Source organism: Schistocerca cancellata, chromosome 4 (genome assembly GCF_023864275.1).
Source record: "Schistocerca cancellata isolate TAMUIC-IGC-003103 chromosome 4, iqSchCanc2.1, whole genome shotgun sequence".
Taxonomy (NCBI): domain Eukaryota; kingdom Metazoa; phylum Arthropoda; class Insecta; order Orthoptera; family Acrididae; genus Schistocerca; species Schistocerca cancellata.
The window spans coordinates 592,942,026-592,962,401 of record NC_064629.1 but is presented as its reverse complement, the minus strand read 5'-3'; the positions used below and the strand labels follow the sequence as shown (position 1 = coordinate 592,962,401).

Genomic DNA, 20,376 nt, shown 5'->3' with positions numbered 1-20,376 from the left:
GATGTGGATACAGAGGGGCATGGGGGTCAGTACACAGCTCTCCCAGTCATTGCAAGTGTCCTACTACTACTACTACTACTACTACTACTTTACTAGTAGTAGTAGTAGTAGTAGTAGTAGTAGTACTGTATAATGGAAGGACAAAGATTGTTAAAAGCTGGTTATTTAGTTTGATAACAGCTGCAACTCACACTGAAGTTTTCTTATGACAGGTAAAACATTGTGATAGTGGAGAATCCAGTAACTGTGTGAAAACTGGATGTTAGTCTGCAACACCCATCCATGGTAATGAACTATCAAACACATTACAGTAAAATCAAGTTTTAATTGTAGTGTGATTGAAACATCCTACTGCATTTCTTGGTAGAATGACAGTTTGCGCAAATGTGATGAGGCTGAACAACAGAGCAAATGTGTGGCCATAATGTGGAGGCTTCATGGTGATAATTGACTCTACTAATTAGGGTTTGTAGAGAAAAATATCTGTTGTGACCAGCAGAATGCAATGTTTTCTGATGAATCAGTATTCTTCACAGTGAATTATGTTTTGGTATGAGTAGGCCACATGGTGTCTATTTCCAAATTTATCCCTAAGTAATCTCACAGTGTCTGTGTGAATGTGGTAGCTTGGATCTGTATGTGTATGTGTGGACTTGGAATGGTTCACAGGATAGTTGGCCAACTTGATGCTGCCCAGTAGACTCAATCAGTGTGACAACTACCTCATGAAATATTAATCTGTCTCTAGTAGGATCAGTGCCCAATATATGTCAGGTATGGTGCTGGAATTGGTTACAGAACAAAATGAGATTTCCCATGTTGACTGACCTCTTTCTGCACCAGACCTATGACCAATTGAAAGATTATGGGTGTGGGTGAAGTGGACTGTGTAAGAAAATTTGCCCAACCCTTCGCCAGGAAGGGTTGGAGTCTAGCTGCCTGGGAGGAGGTGGCAAAAAATGAGAGATTTATTACTCACCTGGCAGAGTCCCTTGCAGGCTGCAGGTAGTCATTGACATGGAAGGCCTTTGGCTGGAATATCAAGTGCTAAAGATACTACACGCTCTCCCCTTTTGAGTGTTAAAAAAAATTTTCAGGAATTGTCAGTTAATTTAATTTTCTCTATATAATAAACAAATTTATTCAGTAAAACAAAAAATAATTACAGGAAGTTCGATTTGATCTGAATCTTGCCATTGTGCAGAGGCTTGTACTTTCTTTTCCATGTCTCACCCCAAGGAATGACATGGAGCAAACTTTCTTGTGTTTTTAGAAGGTACATGCTAAGTGTCAATAAGGTCAGTACCTCAATAACAAGTGTCCTTTACTTTGATGAGCAATTATGTACATTCTGTAATGTGATGGACTTCTGTGTAAAATGTTGGGCACTTAAAACACTAAACCACTGTCATGTGTAAGAGATGTGACCAAAAAGTAATGGGAATTTGTGTTTTTAATAAAGAATCTTTATTTATTTGTTCATCATCATCCACTCTATCCCCATCAAAGTAATTCCCCTAAGATATAATACACTTGTGCCAGCACTTTTTTCAATCTTGGGAGTACTTTTGGAACTTCCTTTTCATTATGGTGTTCATCTGATTCACCAATTCTGTTTTTATCTTGTCTATGGTGGCAAAACAACAGCCTTCGTTGTTCTCTTCAGCGTCGAGAATTGAAAGAAGTCTCAGTGGGTCATGTCTGGCAATTACGATGGCTGACACAACATAATGGATTAATTTTTAGCCTAAAAATCATGAACAAGCATTGAGATGTAAGCATGAGCGTTATCGTGATGCAATTTCTGTGAGTGGTTTTGCCACAGTTCTGGCTGTTTTTCTTCAGATTTCTTCCCGAAAACAGCACACAACTTCCAGTTAGTATTCATTATTGACCATACAATGATAAAGTAGGAACTCATGATGCACTATCCCATTCAAATGAAAGAAAACGGTGAGAAAAACCTTCACATGTGATCAAAGTTGTAGAATTTTTTCAGTCTTGAATGTTCAGGTAGTTTCCATTGGCACACTTGGGCATTGGTTTCGGCTTCATACCATATACCCATGTTTATCAGCTGTTATAACCTTCTTTAGAGGCTCTGAATTGTTGTTTACTTCATTCAGCAATTCCTGGAATGTCTATGCAATGTTGTTTTTGGTTGAAATTGAACAATTTTGGAACAAGCTTTGCTGCTACACATTTCCTGCCCAAAACATAAAAAATGCTTGATATGAGCCAGAGGATATGCCAGCATCGTCAGAAATCTCTGTGATGGTGGTTCAGTGATTTTTCCAGAACCATTTTCTTCACTACTTCCACAGTGCCGTCAGCAATTGATGTGCTAGGGCACCCAGGGCAGTCGTCATCTTAAATGTCCCCTTGGCCCTCTTTGAAACGTTTATACCACTTGTGAACCCTTGTCTTACTCATGGAAGATTTGCCAAAAGCCACAGTCCACATTTTGAATGTGTTGCTGCACTTTATTCCATCTTTTACGAAAGTAAAAGTTCGCTGAGCTGAGCGCTCAGTATCATGTATAACATTTTCGACTGTCAACAATAAACTACATATTTGAAACAGCTGAAAATGCAAACATATGTCACGAACATGTGTACCAACAAGATAAAAAACATTGAAAACCTGATGTGTAAAGTCCGCAAAATTAAAAAATTCCCATTACTTTTTGATCACTCCTCGTTCATGTATGAGACAGATGCTTATTGTTCTGGTTGGGATGGCTGCTCTTACTGTTCTGCATCACCCAAAGTTGACAGTAACCTTTGTTATCAACATATTGCCATTGCAACTGACCCATGGGACAGTGGTATTCCCTCTGTACATGATACACACCCTTGATGTAATGGCACTTGAAAATTGCAATGCCTTTACAACCTCGAAGATGAAGTGTCCCATGTGTCAGGCATCTACAATCTGACTGCAGCCGAGGTGCTGATATAAACTTCGCTTATACAGTGCTAGATGGTCATGCTAGTAGCAAGTAGAAGGCCTGTCAATGTAATGATCACGACATGCCAAACTGTTCCAATCCTTAGGGTAACAAGAGTGCTCTCACAGCAACACAGCAGATAAATTTAATCACTCACTAACAGCAGGTGGCAGCTCTGGCAGTGGAGGGTATGTAAAGTATGTCGGCAGGACACTGTAAACAGAGCTATTGATAACTTTACGTGCATAATCATTCGCTATTGGGCCAAAAGTGGAAGCATTTCTGAAACTGCTAAATTGGTCAACGGTTTGCATGCCGCATTGGTTAAAGAAAGGCACTATCCAAAAAAAATGGGTGCCAAGACAACTTGTGCACCACAGGACATACAAACAGGGGTATCCAGCTGCAAACATGTGTACAGATGAATAGATCTGCAACTGTTGACCAACTGACCACCCAGGTGAACCAAGGGACTATCAGCAGTGTGTCCTCAATGACTGTTCAGCAAATGTTGCTGGGTATGGTCCTACACAGCAAGAGTCCGCCGCTCGTGGTCTCGCGGTAGCGTTCTCGCTTCCCGAGCACGGGGTCCCGGGTTCGATTCCCGGCGGGGTCAGGGATTTTCACCTGCCTCGAGATGACTGGGTGTTTGTGTTGTCCTCATCATTTCATCATCATCCAGGAAAGTGGCGAAATTGGACTGAGCAAAGATTGGATAATTGTAGGGGCGCTTGGCACATTGGCATCTACAAGGAGGAAAATGTAATGTGTCACACAGCTTGCAGTGTACATGTGTGGTTTGAAGAGCGCTAGGATGAGTTTACCATGCTTCCCTTGCCACCGAATGCCCTGTATTTAAACCCAATTGAGAATCCGTGGGACCACCTCAGTTAGACTGGTTGCACCATGGATCCTCAACTGAGAAACAAAGTGCAGCTGGCCGTGATACTGGGGTTGGCATGGTTCCACATCAGTGTCGCTGCCTTCGAGTACCTCATTGACACTCTTCCTGCATGTCTTGCAGCGGTCTGTGCTGCAAATGGTGGTTATTCAGGTGTTTGACAGGTAGTCACATTAATGTGACTGGGCAGTGTTCATTCAACATTGTAAGAGAGTTTGGATATTTTCATAAGCATCTGTTTGCTCTGGAAATAATGCTGTGTGATATTTAGGAAAATACTGCAGTCACAGTTTACTTGGAATATTATCTGAGCATACATGCTCCCTCAGAATTTACATTTATTGGAATATCTATTTATAAGCGATAGATAACTTAAATTCTGTATTTTGACAATATATTCATTCTTCACAACTTGCGTTAGCCACTATTACAAACAAATACAGTATTAGGCGAAGAGAGTGTACCAGTCCCCATATGAAAACTGATAGTAGAAGAAAATGTTATCCAGGATTTGCACAATAGTTGCATTTTAGAATCAGCTGGAAGTTCTGGCTTAAAAACTGAACTATGTACCTGAACTTCAAATTGTGATTCATGAGTCTCTAAATCACACGGGCATCAACTGTGTTCTTTCAAGTGAACATTTTTTTTTTTACAAAACTTGTTCCTTCTGAGAAGAAAATATTGCTGTGCACAACCTAACTAAATAGAATATTCTCAAGCGTAATTGGTATTATGACTTGCACCCTCAACTATTCAGACGTTAATGCAGATGCATGAATGACAGCCTAAGGCTCTTCAATTACTAGCAGATAACAGGACACGTACTAAAAAATTTTACCTTTTGTGTTGACTTGTTTACTAAGATACTTCAAAGAAGTTCTCACATTGCTTTCATGTGAAATAGTGACCAATGTGTACCATGTAATGAGGTGACTGGCGAAATACTGAAGCTGTTGAGGATAATGGGAAGGGTAGAAAATTGGTTGGTGTGCAATAATGGGTGAGGGAGAATAATCCATGGACTGACAATAGAGCATGAGAAAAGAAAGATTGCAAGTAATGTTGGTGAATAAGTTGTGGTGATGCACATTCTCACACTTTTTTATATATAGCATGAATCATGATCATTTTTGTCCCAGTTCCTAATTTTACCCATAGTTAAATTTACATTTCTAATGCTCATCATCATATAGTTTCTTTGACAGTTTTTATCCTCTTGTCATTGTTTTCTATGTATCCATGGTATGATTCATACATTTTATGCAAATATTATTTCCTACATGTGACAGCTGTACTCAGTTTCTCTTTTGCATAGTTTTTTCCCTGCTTAGTCATTCTTTTGTTGCCATTATCTTTCTCAGTTGCAATGAGAGATTTTTAAGTGCATAAATATAAATTATTGTCCTCTAGCTGCAAGAAGATGAATTACGAGATGCTGTCCTACTTGTTTTCGCAAACAAACAAGATCTGCCAAATGCTATGAGTGCAGCGGAACTCACTGATAAGCTTGGGCTGAATCAACTTCGAAACAGACATGTAAGTAACTACACTGCCAGATTATAGTCAATGATCATATAGGTTTTCTGGTTTTAGATTTGAATTCTGTGTTATGTTCTTAATTTTTCAAAAGAATTCTGTGAATTTGTTGGAATATGTAGAACCCACCCCCAACCCCCACCCCCCACCACACACACACACACTACATTCTCACTTCCATAAGTGGAACAAATGCAGAATTTCCAGTCTATTGGTTGAAAATCTAATAAAAGTACCAACATTTCTTTAATTTTAACATGGAATGAATATCTGTAGCTGTTTTGTAATTAAAATGCAATTCTTTGTTTCAGTGGTACATACAAGCTACATGTGCTACGCAAGGTCAAGGCTTATACGAGGGCTTGGACTGGCTTTCAAATGAACTAGCCAAAAAGTGAAGACTGTGCATTCCGTGTGTGGCAGTGTTGTGGAGTTAAGACTGTGACTCTTCTGAACTATAATTCCTGAGCTGTATTACACTTAATTTATATTTGTCTCTTATTGAAACTTGTTGTTCATTATATCTCTTACTGTTAAGAAGTTGTAAACTTTGAGTGTTTACTTTCATACCAAAAAAGAATGTGACAGTATTTCTTTCAAAATTAATCAACATTTTTACAGACAAAAATATTTTAATATAGATTTTGGACATACTACAAAATCAACACAAATTTTCTATTATTTAGGTAGTAGTATATGTTGCTTGAAAAGCTGTGAAATAAATTTGTCAATACTGTAGTGTTATAAGTGAAAGAAATTTTAGTATTTTTGTCCATGCACTACAAATGGGTTGCTCAATGCCCATTTTTTTAGCAAATGAGATCATTCAATGTTATTAGAATTGAAGCAATATTGAGCTGAAATGGTAAGTGCACTACCTGTGTAACAGGTTTTTAAGTTTTAATGGGGGTGATGTAACAGGACGATTTTGTGTCATATGTCTGGGAAGATTTATATGAACAGCTAATTCACTTAGGTGTTCTGACAAGAAATATAGGTTAAACTCGGTGCAGCACTGTGTAATTAAAGTTCCATATTTAAAAGGGTTAAGAGATTTTGGAAACACAATATATACTCAAGTTGATATTTCTTTCTACATAATTTGCAATGACCCTTTTTGATCTTGGCTTATAAGAGCTTTTTATTTGATCGCCTTTTTAAAAAGTGATCCTGAAAGCTTAGCCATTTTAAAACTTTCATTGAGTTCCCATTTGATGGTTACAAACTTCAATCTTCAACTTCTGGAAATAAACATTAATTATATTGACATTTTACTGATAATCATATTAATTTATTAGTAGGTAGTGTTCAGTACAGTACAGGGTGCTCAAATATGTGCCTGAAATGTTCCAGTACAAATTTTCGTAGACTGTTAGAAATGGATTGAACAAGCCTTTTCTAGTTTTGCAGGATTAGTAACATCAAAATTATTTTCAATGGAGATCCAGAACATTTCGAATTTGAAGCCAGCATTAATTTCTAACCTCCTGCTACACAGTTCAGCACTTCATGTATGGTTCCTATTTGGTTGGCTGAGCATAGAAAAGTTGTTGCATCTTGTGATTGTTAAACTAATTTGAGCAGCATACATCACACAAATGTTTCATTGAGGAATGACTGTTAGTCTCTCTCTCTCTCTCTCTCTCTCTCTCTCTCTCTCTCTCTCTCTCTCTCTCTCTCTCTCTCACACACACACACACACACACACACACACACACACACACACACACACACAGTGCATGTAGTATCAGTGGGGGTGCTGTCTGTGTGTAGAAAGGGGAAGATGTGTGGTCGCTCTATCTGAGTCTGACCGAGGGCAGATTGATTGTGATGGCCTGGAGGCTTGACATGACCATTTTAGAAACTGTACAACTTGTCGGGTGTTCAAAGAATGCTGTGGTGAGTGTCTTAAACATGTGGCGAAACCACATCCAGACACCATGGGGTTGGGCAGCCACCCCTCATTACAGATGTCAGATGTCATAGGCTGGGCAGACTGGTAAAACAGGACAGGTGGTGAACTGTGGTGGATCTAACATCAGACTTTAATGTTGGGCAGAATACAAGTACCCAAGCATGTACCAGTGTTAATACCACGACATTGGTAACTACGATTTAAATGGGCATGTGACCTTTGGCACAGTGGCAGAGCGTTCCAACATCTGATGAATCCCGATACCGTCTTCATCGTGCTGAACGGAGGAGCGCAGATCTGCCGTCTTCCAAGGTAACGCTCCTTGACATCTGTGTTGCAGAATGGAGACAAGCTAGTAGTGGCTCCTTTATGCTCTGAGAATATAAATGTGGGCATCCATGGATTCAGAGGTGGTCGTGCAAGGTCCCATGACAGCCAAAGAGTATCACACACTGATTGCAGACCCCGTACAATCATGTTTCCAAATGCCTGCGACTTTATCAGTAAGATAATGCACCATATCACAAGGCCAGGAGTGCGATGGAGTGGTTCGAGAAACACAGTGGCAAGTTCAAATTGATGTGCTGGCCCCCAGCTCAACAGATCTGAACTTAATTGAACACATTTGTGATGTGATTGAACATGGTATCAAAGCTTAGTGCTCCCCTCCCCGGAATTTACGGGATTTACGGGATTTAAGGGACTTTTGTGTGTGCAGGTGTGGTGCTAATTTCCTCCAGCGATCTACCGAGGCCTCACTAAACGAGGTGGCAGAGGGATTAGCACTCTGGAATCGCATTTGGGAGGACGGCAGTTCAATCCTGCGTTCGGCCATCCTGATGTACGTTTTCCATGATTTCTCTAAATCGCTCCAGGCAAATGCGGGGATGGTTTCTTTGAAAGGGCATGGCCAACTTCCTTCCCCATTCTTCCCTAATCCGATGGCCTCGCGGTTTGGCCTCCTCCCACAAATAACCCAACCTCCCCTCCCCCCACCAAGGCCTCATCACTTCCGAGCCACAGCCCGTCACCACTGGTCTCCATGCCAAATGTGAACATACTGGCAATTAGGTAGGTGGTCATAATGTACTAGCTGATCAATGTACATAGACAATGTCATAAGGACATGACAGAGTAAAGTAGTGCACCGTAATAAGCTTAAAATTAAAGTCTTAAATATGCTCCTGTTTGCTGATATCAAATAATCTTAGTGGTTTCAGAAGATAAATTACTGAGAGCCATTTGGTTCTTGCACAAGGTAGCAAATGATAATGACTATATATCAAATTAAAACTAATATAATGGCATTCCATGGTAAGAAGCATTTAAGAGGAAAAATGACAATTGATAAGCTGCTAGACCAAATAAATACTTTCGAATACAATTTGAGGTCTCGTGCCACGTACAATGACCAAGAATGCAAACTGCAAAAATTCAGCAGTTAGTAGATACTATTAATCACACTCTTCAAGAATGTTGGAAAAAGAGACATTACTAAAATTTTACAATATGATGGCAGTACCAGTTATAATGTATGGGTCAGAGACTTGGATTCCAACTGCCAATAACGGGGAGGATTGAGGTAACAGAGATCAGACTCCTAAAGGCCTCTAGCTGGTGTAACTCAAGCCTATAAAAAATAGTGAAGTAAGGAATGAATTGGGTGTCAAAACCATGCTTCAGAAAATATAGTAGTACAGAAAGAAATTGCATGAACACTTTCCAAGGATACCAGAAGAATGAATATCTAAAGTAATATACAAATATACACCTCAAGGAAAAAGGAATGGGCATCCACAGAAAAGATGCAAATATCAGTTGCAATCTACTTGAAATTGGAGAAGGTAAGATGCATAAACAAAAACTGGATATTATTATGATGATATCCCACATAATATAAAGGATTCAGAGAGAGAAATTACAATTTTCTTATCAAAATTTTGGCCACTATTAAAGAAGGTAGATCTCTGACTTAATTTTGGAGTGAAGTTCAAGTGGATTAAAGTCCAGAGAGATTGATGGGCACAGCATTCATGTGACTGTCACATCCTGGAGCTTGCCGACTAAAATAATAATTATTATTATTATTTGTTCCAGAGGGTGCCAGAACAAAATTTTATAATTTATAGTCTTCATATACTACAAATCCAAAGGTACAGTGACGTTTCTTCGTTTACTTGTTAATGTGAAAAATCCACCGTGTTTTGGAGTACTTTAACGTGTAGTTCCACCTACAACTGGCTGGGTCAGTTAATTCAGAGATTGAAGGAAGGCAAGGTTGCACCACCTCTCATAGGACCATGCACAGTAAAACATTTCAGTGTTCAAACCAGTATAAGTGTTGATGGCATCTACTTTTCAGTTGTCCTCACTGATCCAGTGTGCAAATATGTTACGCACAGTCAGTCATGATTTCTTTTGCATAGTCGGCCGCACACCCAGTGAGTGTGGCTGGTGCCAGGGTGACATCGGTTAACATAAGACAAAAAGCCATGCTGGCTAGTATGACAGCGTGTAGTTCACCTGAGTGTGCACTGTGCCCAAGAAACATGTTTAACAGTGGATTGCCCAGCTAGATGAGTTCGAGAGGGGCTACATCCTGAGGCTGTGGGAGTCTGGGTGATGCTGTCATATTTGTGCACCACCCTAGTTGTATGAACACCAACACTGCCCACTGTTGGTAGCAGGGGATATAGAAAAACTTGCATGCACGATATGTAGCATATGGATGTTGGAAATGCACAACTGGGAGGAAGGACTGATAGTCTGCCACATGCGAACAGATCTAACGGCAACAATAGGGGCCATTAAGTGGGCTGCCCTGCTTTCTGTGCACCCATAGGTGACATACCATTGACAGGTGGTTGCATGACAAAGGGCTCACTGCATGCCAACTAAGATGACGACCACTCACCCCCGCAGCGTTGTACTCGACTCACCTGATGCCAGCAAAAATGGACAATTAGCTTTGTAGTCTGGCAGCAGATCATTGTTAGTAATGAGTTCTACTTCTGCCTTGGAGGTGCAGTAGAGAGTGCCACAAGGAGCAGTTTGTTGTCATACAGCCCACCTGCCTGGTGTGATGGTGTGGAGAACAATATTCTGTGGTGTTCCTCATGAACTCTTCTGACAGCTGCATGGTAGGTGGAGGTGGTCCTGCAAACAGTGGCTGTGCTCTTAGCTTAAAATGATAGTTCATTTCTCGCATAACTGTCTGATGTGACAAATAGCACCAAAATTGGAGAAAATAACATGAAAAGGGGAAAGACATAAACCGAATTTGGCCGTAAAATAGTTAAATTTCTTTCTTTTACCTACCATGACAACACACTTCCTCATATTGCTGCCACCTCTGGAGTGTGCCTTGCAGCTCTACGTACTCTGCCATGGCTAGCTGCATAATGTTTGTGGGGCCATGGAATGGGTTGTCAGGACTTCATCTGTACTGGGAACTGAGCACTCGGGTACAACCAGTGTTGGATGGAGTATCACAGAATTACATCCGAGACCTGTACATCATTTCATCTGGACGCTTGTATTCACAAGCGTGGGGCCCGACACCATACCAACATGTGTTTTGTGACCATGTAGCTCAGTAAGTGTTGGTCATTCAAAGTTGAGAGAGTAGACATTTCGTATGTGTGGGACCATGTAACTGCATGCCTGCCAATCGTTATCACAATATGCCTTGTCCTTCTGAGTGCAGCTCTTTTTATGACAGTCAGTAAATGTAAATGTCATGTGACTAGGGCCTCCTGTCGGGTAGACCATTTGCTGGGTGCAAGTCTTTTGATTTGACACCAATTCGGTGACTTGGGTACACTGTTGGATGTGGTTGTTCATAATTGTGTCTCCAAGTCACAGACAATACAATTGCGCCTCCAAAGACAATCAAACTGTTCATGAACTTCAGTTTTCTGAAATACCTCTACCTTCCTTTCCTTTAAGAAGTGAATATAATTTATGCACAAGAGTTGAATGTTGTTGAAAACCTATTTGGCTAGTGGTTATAACAATTGCTATAGTTTTTTTTTCAATTTAGGGCTCTCAAAAGACAGGATAATTATATGAAAAAATATCAACTTGCAGCTTCACATTGCCCAAAGGCTGCTGGGAAGAGGAGGTGTGCGCAGGCCAAGTGAAGTGTGGGTCCTGGTGCAGGGGGTTAGTGTAGATAAAGGCCAGAAGGATAGAGTGAATGATGTGTTGCAGAGACAACTCCCATCCGCTTAGTTCAGAGAAGCCGATGTTGGTGGAAGGGTCCAAATGGCATGAGCTGTGAAGCAGACATTGAAATGTAGCATGTTGTGCTCAACTCTGTTCTTGGCCACGTGTTGGTAGTGACCATTCTGGTGGACATCTGGTTGGTAGTCATGCGAACATAAAATTCTGTGCAACAATTGCAGCAGAGCTCGTATACAACTTTCAGTGGTGGTTCTGTCTGTAATGGCATAGTGTGTCTGCAACAGGACTGGAGCATTATGTGCTGAGAGTGTGTATTTGACAGGTCTTGCACCTGGTTCTTCCACATGGATATTACCCATGTGACAAGGAGCAGGGAGTAGGTGTTGCATCAGGATTGACCAGGATATTGTGTGGGCAGCAAAATATCACCTTAGGATTGATGGGAAGGATTGTGATCTGGGATGGAATTAGGTGATGAGGCGGTTGCTCCTTTGCAGCTGGTTCTTGGGGGTGGTAGGAGGCAGTGTTGTGTGAGGATACTGTGCAGGAAGTCTATTTGCAGACAAGATAGTGTGAGATTTTCAGCATAATGGGCAAGTGAATTTTTCTCAATACAGTTGTGCCATACAGGAATGGCCACACCAGGGTTGCCGCAAGTTCTGGATATCAGGGAATTGCAAACGTATCAGGGAAATTTGAAACATGGAAAAATCTCATGTTTGTCTCAGTAGCATGAAATTGTTTGTTTACTGAGATGTCATGCTGGTTGGGTGCAGCTGAGTACATACACCGCTTCCCTACTCTCCCATTCTTACTGCTTCTTCCCTTCCTACCCCTTCCCTCAATGTGGAGTCAGTGCTGCCACCACTGCTTGCTGCTAGACTAGCAGCTGCCAATGAAAGGCAGGGGGGCTTGAGGAATGGTTTGTTTGAATATGATTCTCAGAGCTTGTTAACACAGCAGCCGGAGACAACTGTCATGTGTGCATGAGTTGTGTCTGAGTGATTGTGTGAATATGTGCGTGCTTTCATTTTCTGACAAAGGCTATGGCCAAAAATTTAGCTAAGAGTGTGATTGTCTTTTCTATGTGCCTTACTGTGGCTTAGCGATCATTTTTACGGTGAGTTGCTACTTATCCTCATTAGTATTGATTCTCAGAGTATTTGTGCAAGTTAACTGTTGCATGGGTGATCACTGTTGTCTCACTGCATCAACATGGTGTCTGTGACACTGGAATAGCTGGCCACACGAGTGGACTTCCATGATGGGCCAGAACCGCAGACCATTTCTATGGTATCTCTAACAGATTGGGCCTGCCAATATGAATCCTATAGTTTCCCACTAAAATGCGGGGCCTGCCTGTCAGATCTAGTCTCACCGATCTGTGGCGTAATGCGGTAAATTTTCATGGTTTATCCATGAACCCAAGACTGTGGTGCTCCTTGGCAGAACAGAGGCCACAGGCGATGGATTTCAGGAATTGTGACTGTCTCACTGCAAGTACATTGTACAGTGGGGCATTTTATAGACATTAAATTTATTCTAGTACAGTTTGACACTTTGAAAGTAGTTTATATATTAGAAAGTATGGACGATAAGAAGAAGAAAATTGTGGCAGTTGCTGGCAGTTTGTATGCTATTTACTTGTGTATTTCTTGAAAGAAAAATCACACTATACCCGTAGAATAATAGACATAACACAGTGGATAATAACTGACAATAATGAAAATAATAAAACCAACATTTTATTGGCGGTCACCTGTAGTGATGGTTTACACAACTTTCCTCATCTTATAAATTTCTTCCAAGCTGCCTACTTTTCTCTGAGGTTATTTCAGAAAGCAGTGAAGGTATTTTAAATCTGTCATAAGACTCCAACAAAATGCATATTTTTGTCACCAAGTGTGTTTTCCTTTATTGAAATAAAATAACATCAGTTGTCTTAATGAAACACACATACCATTTGGCTAGCTTTCTCCACTTTAAAAAGTTCATTACAAAAAATGTTAGTACTTAAGATTTTTGCTCACACATTTAGAAATACAGAAGTCCTTACATTTTACTTACCCTTTTAGAAATCAGTGAATTTCATTTGGGGAAACTTGCGGCAACCCTGCAGACCAATAGGTGTAACTGATTGGAGTGGAAGGGATGACAGCTGTCAAAATGTGGTTACCATTGACATTTACAAAGTGACTGCAGGTACCTTTATGGCATGTAATTATAATTGTTGGGCTATTTGAGACAGTTGTTGTGTGTGTTGATTTTCAGTTAGTGTCTGGTATCACTATAGCTGTCTACAAGGCACTCTGTATGCCAAAATAGAACTCAAGAACATAAGTCAGTCACACTGATGATAGAAAAGGTTCTGGTCTTCCATATCCACTGCCTGTAAAATCTTTCTAGTTGATACTACTTGGGCAGCATGGGTGCCTTAATTGTAACTAACACAATCAATGTGTAAGTATCCATAGGTGTTGCAACTAATGTAACTTGTTGACACTGCTATAAGATTGCATTGATGTGTGCAGATGTCAAAATGCAGAATGTGAATAATGTGGGCATGGCTTGGAATAGCCTCCATGTTTGCAGCCATAGAATGTGTGTGTGTGTGTGTGTGTGTGTGTGTGTGTGTGTGTGTGTGTGTGTGTTTTCTATGACAGTAGCACACCCCTGAATGATGAGTATAAACCTGCATATCAAAATTTATGCGTAGTTGTCGAGAGTAGTTCCTCAGAGCTTAATCGGTTGAGACCATATGCATTATTATATCTGTACTACGGTCTGTACTTTCAAGAGAGAAACCTTCAAGTGAAACAGAAATTAGGGCTCATACAGAGGCATATAGACAGTCATTTTTTCCCTCACTCTGTTTGTGAGTGGAATGGGAAAGGAAATGGCTAGTAGTGGTGCAGAGTACCTTCTGCCAAGCACCATGTGGTGGCTCGCGGAGTATTGATGTAAATGTAGATCTGTCTTGACAGTGTCATGTGACAATAAGATTCACTAATAACCAGCAAATATCATGTACAGCCCTAATGCACTTCCTGTATTACCTGTTTTGTGTAACATACATTAAAAGCATACATTTTAAGTTATTCTGCTTAATTGATCCTGGGATGTCAATTTTTTTTCCCTTCCAGCAACCTCAATACCCCTCTCTGTGATATTTTCACCTGATGTGTAAGTTAGCGGCTTTATTATGATTATCAAATGAACACTGCCAAATACAACCTTATATAACTTCCTGTCAGAACTGTGTACTAATCCACAACTTGAATGTGGTCCCTTGCTTGCTGTGGACAATGTTCTACTATCTTCAAGATGAGATGCATTGAGTCATGTCTGGAAAGATCAATCCACGAAATGCAAGGGTCCAGTGTGAAGTTCCTATATGGCAAAAATATTAATCTGTTAAGAAGAGTAACAATAGTGAACACTACTGCTGCTGCTGCTGCTGCTGCATTCGAGCATAGTGTACTTTCTGAGTCTTAAGACATACTTCAGTCTTCGTGTCAATAATTGTGAATTATGTATGTTTGTGGTATGTGCATTCTTTATGCTTGTGTAATTGCAAAATGGCATTCAAGATAGATGACTGGCTGAATTTTGACTTAAAGGATGGATGAGCCACTTTCATTCACATTAAAATATCATACTCATTGGTTTCCACAGAAGTCTTCACAGCACACACCACCTTCAAACCACCTCAACACTAATTTCATTGTTGCTTCCAATAAATGTCAGGTTGCTATCAAAGCCAGCCACTGCATTTTTTCAGAATACTGAAGTCAATCAACTAAAATATAGTGTACCAAGATTCTTACACTACAAAAAAAATGGTTCAAATGGCTCTGAGCACTATGGGACTCAACATCTTAGGTCATAAGTCCCCTAGAACTTAGAACTACTTAAACCTAACTAACCTAAGGACATCACACACACCCATGCCCGAGGCAGGATTTGAACCTGCGACCGTAGCAGTCCCGAGGTTCCGGACTGCAGCGCCAGAATCTTACACTACAAACTGGCCAGAAGCAGCAGCAGCAGCAGCAACGAGTGACAAATCCTGGTGGGAGGAGGTAGAATTGCTAATTCGAGAAAATGTTTGTTGACCATTTACACCAACCTGTAAAAAACTAATATGGAGCAATGTAGTTGGAAACTCCTGGCCTGTGCTGTACATTATCGATAGTCTTTACGACATATATAAATTGGCTCCCTCAGTAGTTCGACTACTACAGAGAGAGATATTTGCAGACTGGAGGACAATATGTGCTGCTGTAAAAAAGGGTTTGACAATGATTACAGTGCAAGATGTCAAACTATGCATACAGGTACCAGCAAATGACTACAGCCAACCTGAGAGATGACATGCATTGCTGTACCTGTGGTTCCAGCCATTTGCCCAGATGCCAAAACTAAGTGCAATTTATGGAGCTAAGGCCATTTCAGATTGAATTATGTCAGGGAAATTACATCAACATCACCAACAATGATCAACTTCTCCAGGTAGTCAAATCTTGATTCCACTTTCTGTGGAATTGTATGCTCCACATCGTGAGCTGAAAATTATATTCAGATTTTCAAAGTTCGTTGTGGTGAAGGCTGCAAATGGAATATACATCTGTCTGAGAGGTATCAATGACACTTTTTGAAATTGTCAGTTTACCGAAATGCAGCAACAATCATTAAATAAGACTCCTTGTGGACATCACTGGCATTCAAAGGCAGTGGAATATTGGAGCTTCAGATTGAAGAAGTTGCTCCAACAAGTTCATACAATAAGGATTACTCTGGCTGACTGTCTACCATTAAAAACAGACTTTTTCTGTTGTTATCAACGAGAGAAGTTCTAATCAAATACAGATGCTCAGCTCTAGTAAAGTGTGAACAGTTACTCAATCTCACAAAAGTAATCTATATGCGAGCAATTATCATAATCATCACAAATGGGCAAGGAGAGCTTTGGGTCTCCATTTGCCATGTAGACAGCTACAACTCACCCCTATGGAAGTGTGAAAATGCACAGTGAAACTAGTCATGAATGGAGAATTATGCTACACTACCATTATTGACTGCACACAGGAAGTGTACAATATCCACCTGCCAGCAGCTCTTGGCTTGACCAACTAACAATGTTGGCCATTCTGCATCAGTTTTAGAGTGCATTCAAATCTGCAGTGGAGACAAGGTAGACTAGACAACTCAGTGTGAATCAGTGCTCATGTAAGACATTGCCCATTGAACAACAAATAATTCAGAAGGAAGTGGGGATGATGATGTGAGAAGATAGAGTTTTGGTCCTTCCCCCTGGTCTCTGAAAACACCTCATACTGTATGAAGGGAGTGAAGTACACCTATACTAACTACTGGCAAATTGTTGTTGATGAGGCAGACTGCTCTCATAGCACCTGAGAGTTCAAAGTTATGCTGTTTGAAATGTGCAATGCTCCTGCTGCCTTTGAATGCATGATGGACAACCTGTCTTTGCTGCCAGGATGACACTGTTGCTCTTAAAGACGTTTGAAGAATATCTAAGCTGTTTTGATAACTGTGTTGAAGTCTGTCCATGATGACTAAGGATATACGCAGTTTTAGTGCAAAGTCAGGAAGGTGAAAAAAAAAAAAAAAAAAAAAAAAAAAAGTGATTGCTTTACTTCCAGAGTGATCTTCAAGTCTGAAACCAGCAAATTCTGACCCATTCTACATATGGCAGACCATCCACTATTCTGACTAGCCACCATTCTTTATGCAGGCTGACCACTCAGAAGGATTCATCATGATTAGCCAGATGGGCACTGAAGTTTCTGAAATACATGATGGTAGTATTCAAAAATTAACACGAGCACAAGGATGCCTTTTGTAGACCCCATTGGGGAGTAAAATCAGAGTGCTATCCCAGCCATTGCTGTCCTGATGAACATTGAAGCTGAACAAAGAGAAGATCCAGTATTGCTCAAGACTACAGATGTGTTAGAGATGGAAGCAACTATCAATGATAATTCAAATCAAGAGAAGGAACAATGCATAAAAGGAATTACAACTCACCAAGGTGGAAATGGTTGCTTGTCATCCTACCTCATATATGGAAAGCCATATGATGTATTTTCACAATTTTCTGACATCAGGTCATTTGGGATTTGAAGAGACCCTTGACAGAATCAGAAATGGATATAAGTTAGGTCTCTACTGTTCTTACTGACATTATGTAAGCCACTATTGTTTTGCCAGTGACAGAACTATGAGAATCATTTACTTCAGGACACCTGGTACTCATTCTTTCTGCAGTCACTATATTTCACCAGTTTGAATTAACATTTTTGGGAGGCTTATCAATTCAACAAATGGAGATTATGCATAGTAGTGTGCAATGACTGCGTCATCCATGCAGCTGTCACCAAGGCTGTACATACTACCAAAGCTCTGGCAATTGGTAGGTTTCTTGTAGAAGACCTAATTTTGAAACATGGAACACCATGTGTAATGATCTCTGCTTGTGAAAAGATGTTTCAGTCAGAACTGGTGCAGAAAGCAATTTAACAATGGATCTTCATCCACAACATGAGTAGCTGCCACCTATAGACAAATGCACTCTCAGAACATAAAAGACATCGGCAGATGTGCTCTTGAAGTGCAGTGATGTTGAACAGAGGGGCTAGGATACAATACTGCTTGTTGTGAGACATGTTTACAACACAGCAAAGCTAGACTCTACAGGTTTCACACTGCTTTTTTCTCTAATCCACTGTGAAGAGGCTGAAACTACAATGGATAATCTGTTTCTTTTTCCACCTGATGATACTGAGTTAGATTGTATCAAAACAGCTCCTTGCCAGAACTGCAAAAGCAAGACATGCATAACTTAGATGTTCAACATAAGGACCATGAGCATTGTAAAGCCAAACACTAACCTGAGAGCCACAACCCTGGCGGCCTAGTTTGGCTTTTTATACTGCGTGAAATATTGCACCATCAGGAGAATTATATTCTAACACTACTTTGGATCATACTAAAGTCTAAATCACTTCTCAAACCTCAGCTATGAAGTTAAGGGTGATGATTCTACGCTGAAGAGCCACAATTGCATAGATATCCTCTGTGTCTTTTGCAGGAAGTCCTACCATAGGATCAGGTGCAAATTGATTATAGGGGGTTTCTGATATAAGAAACACGAAGACTTGTCAGGGTTGTACCTCAGCAGAAGTAACTCTGGACGTTGTAGTGACCATAATGTGGTGTCATGACCAGACTGCAAGGATTCATGAGTATTGCCGGAAGAAGTACAACTGACCAGTTCTAGGTCCAGGAAGCTTTACTCTACTTCGGAACAATGGATCACTGTTTTGTGAGGAGGAGGAGCAATGCCAAATGCAGTATGTCATCCTGTGTTGTTGTGCTTAAAGTCACTGCTTGGCGATGTTCAAGTCACCATTTTGATTCTCATCTCCAGTAATTATTTATCACTTATTTTTCTCTAAAAGATTCTTGGAGTTACTTATGTCTGAAATATTGTAACTGAAGGATTTGCTGCAAAAAGGATATATCTCAAGTTTTCAACATTTTTGGAAAAAAGCTTTTTTTAAAAAAAGCGATGTCCTTTGAGGTTTTTACATACACGGTGACAATTATTGAACTATATGAAAAAAATTTAAATTAGTTACAAAGTACAGTGTGCACACACTTTCATGTAAATGTCACTACAGATATTCAGATTTAGGCTATGCTTGTCATCATTGGCGATGATGTGGTGCAGACAAATAGTGAAATTCTGCATGACCTGCCGAAGTGTCAGAACACTGAAGCTGTTGATGACTGCCTGAATGGCTGTTTTCAGCTTAGCAATGGTTTTGGGGTTATTACTGTACACCTTGTCTCTAATATAGCCCCACAAAAAGAGTCACATGTCTTCAGATTTGGAGAATATAGCAGCCAATTGAGGCCCAAGCCAGTGGCCTCTGGGTAACCCAGAGCGAGAATGCGGTCCACGAAGTGCTCCTCCAGGACATCAAACACTCCTACTTTGAGGGGGTCAAGCTCTATCTTGCATGGACCACATCTTTTCAAAATCAGGGCCACTTTGGATAACAGGGATGAAATCATCTTCCAAAACCATCACGTATTGTACGGTAGGCACCGTGTCGTCAAGGAATATCACACCAATTATTCTGTGACCGGACATTGCACAGCACACACAGTCACCCATTAAGGGTTAGGAGACATTTAAATCATGAAATGAATATTCTCAGTTCCCCAAATGTGCCAATTTTGCTTATTGACAAACCCATCCAAATGAAAGTGGGCTTCGTCGCTAAACCAAATCATACTGAGCATAATAATTTCCATCATGTCCTGCAGCCAACCATGCAGTTTACGAACTGTTCAAATGTTATGACAATTTTATTTCATACAATTCAATAACTGCCACCCTGTATTAGGGCAATATTTATGCTCAAAAATATATCATACAGACCTCCTGGTACATGCCTTATATCTGCCTCTTTCTTGCGACAACAGATGTTTTATCTACTCTTAGGAAACAGATTGCATGAAAAAAAATTAGTCTAAAACCATGACATTTTATTTAATGAAAATTTTAAGCACAATAGATTTATTTTAGTGCATTCGTTGCATGTAGTTCAACATACAACTACTTATTTTGTGTGATGGTGCTAGTGCCATTTCATTACATTAAGAGTAGGGAGGACAGAAAGTGTAACAGAATGAACCTGAACCATCCATGTGTTCTTATTCTGTTCTCAATAATAATAATAATAATAATATTTTTTCTTTATTTTGCCTTGTTTTCTGGGTGACATATACTAATGGTAATCAAGTTGTCTATTTACTTGTTCAAGCAGGTGATTTTGAATTCTCATTATTCAC

The 20,376-nt window shown here is 40.2% G+C and overlaps 1 protein-coding gene across 1 annotated transcript in view; it reads left to right on the top strand.

Annotated features, from left to right (window-relative positions):
- LOC126183413 (ADP-ribosylation factor 2) overlaps window positions 1–6,147 on the top strand; it is a 45,617-nt gene extending 39,470 nt beyond the window's left edge. The window contains exons 4-5 of the mRNA XM_049925363.1: window positions 5,265–5,390; window positions 5,702–6,147. Of these exons, the coding sequence (XP_049781320.1) occupies window positions 5,265–5,390; window positions 5,702–5,788 (213 nt within the window). The 3' untranslated portion in view covers window positions 5,789–6,147. The remainder of the gene's footprint in view (window positions 1–5,264; window positions 5,391–5,701) is intronic.
- Window positions 6,148–20,376: the final 14,229 nt, after the last annotated feature.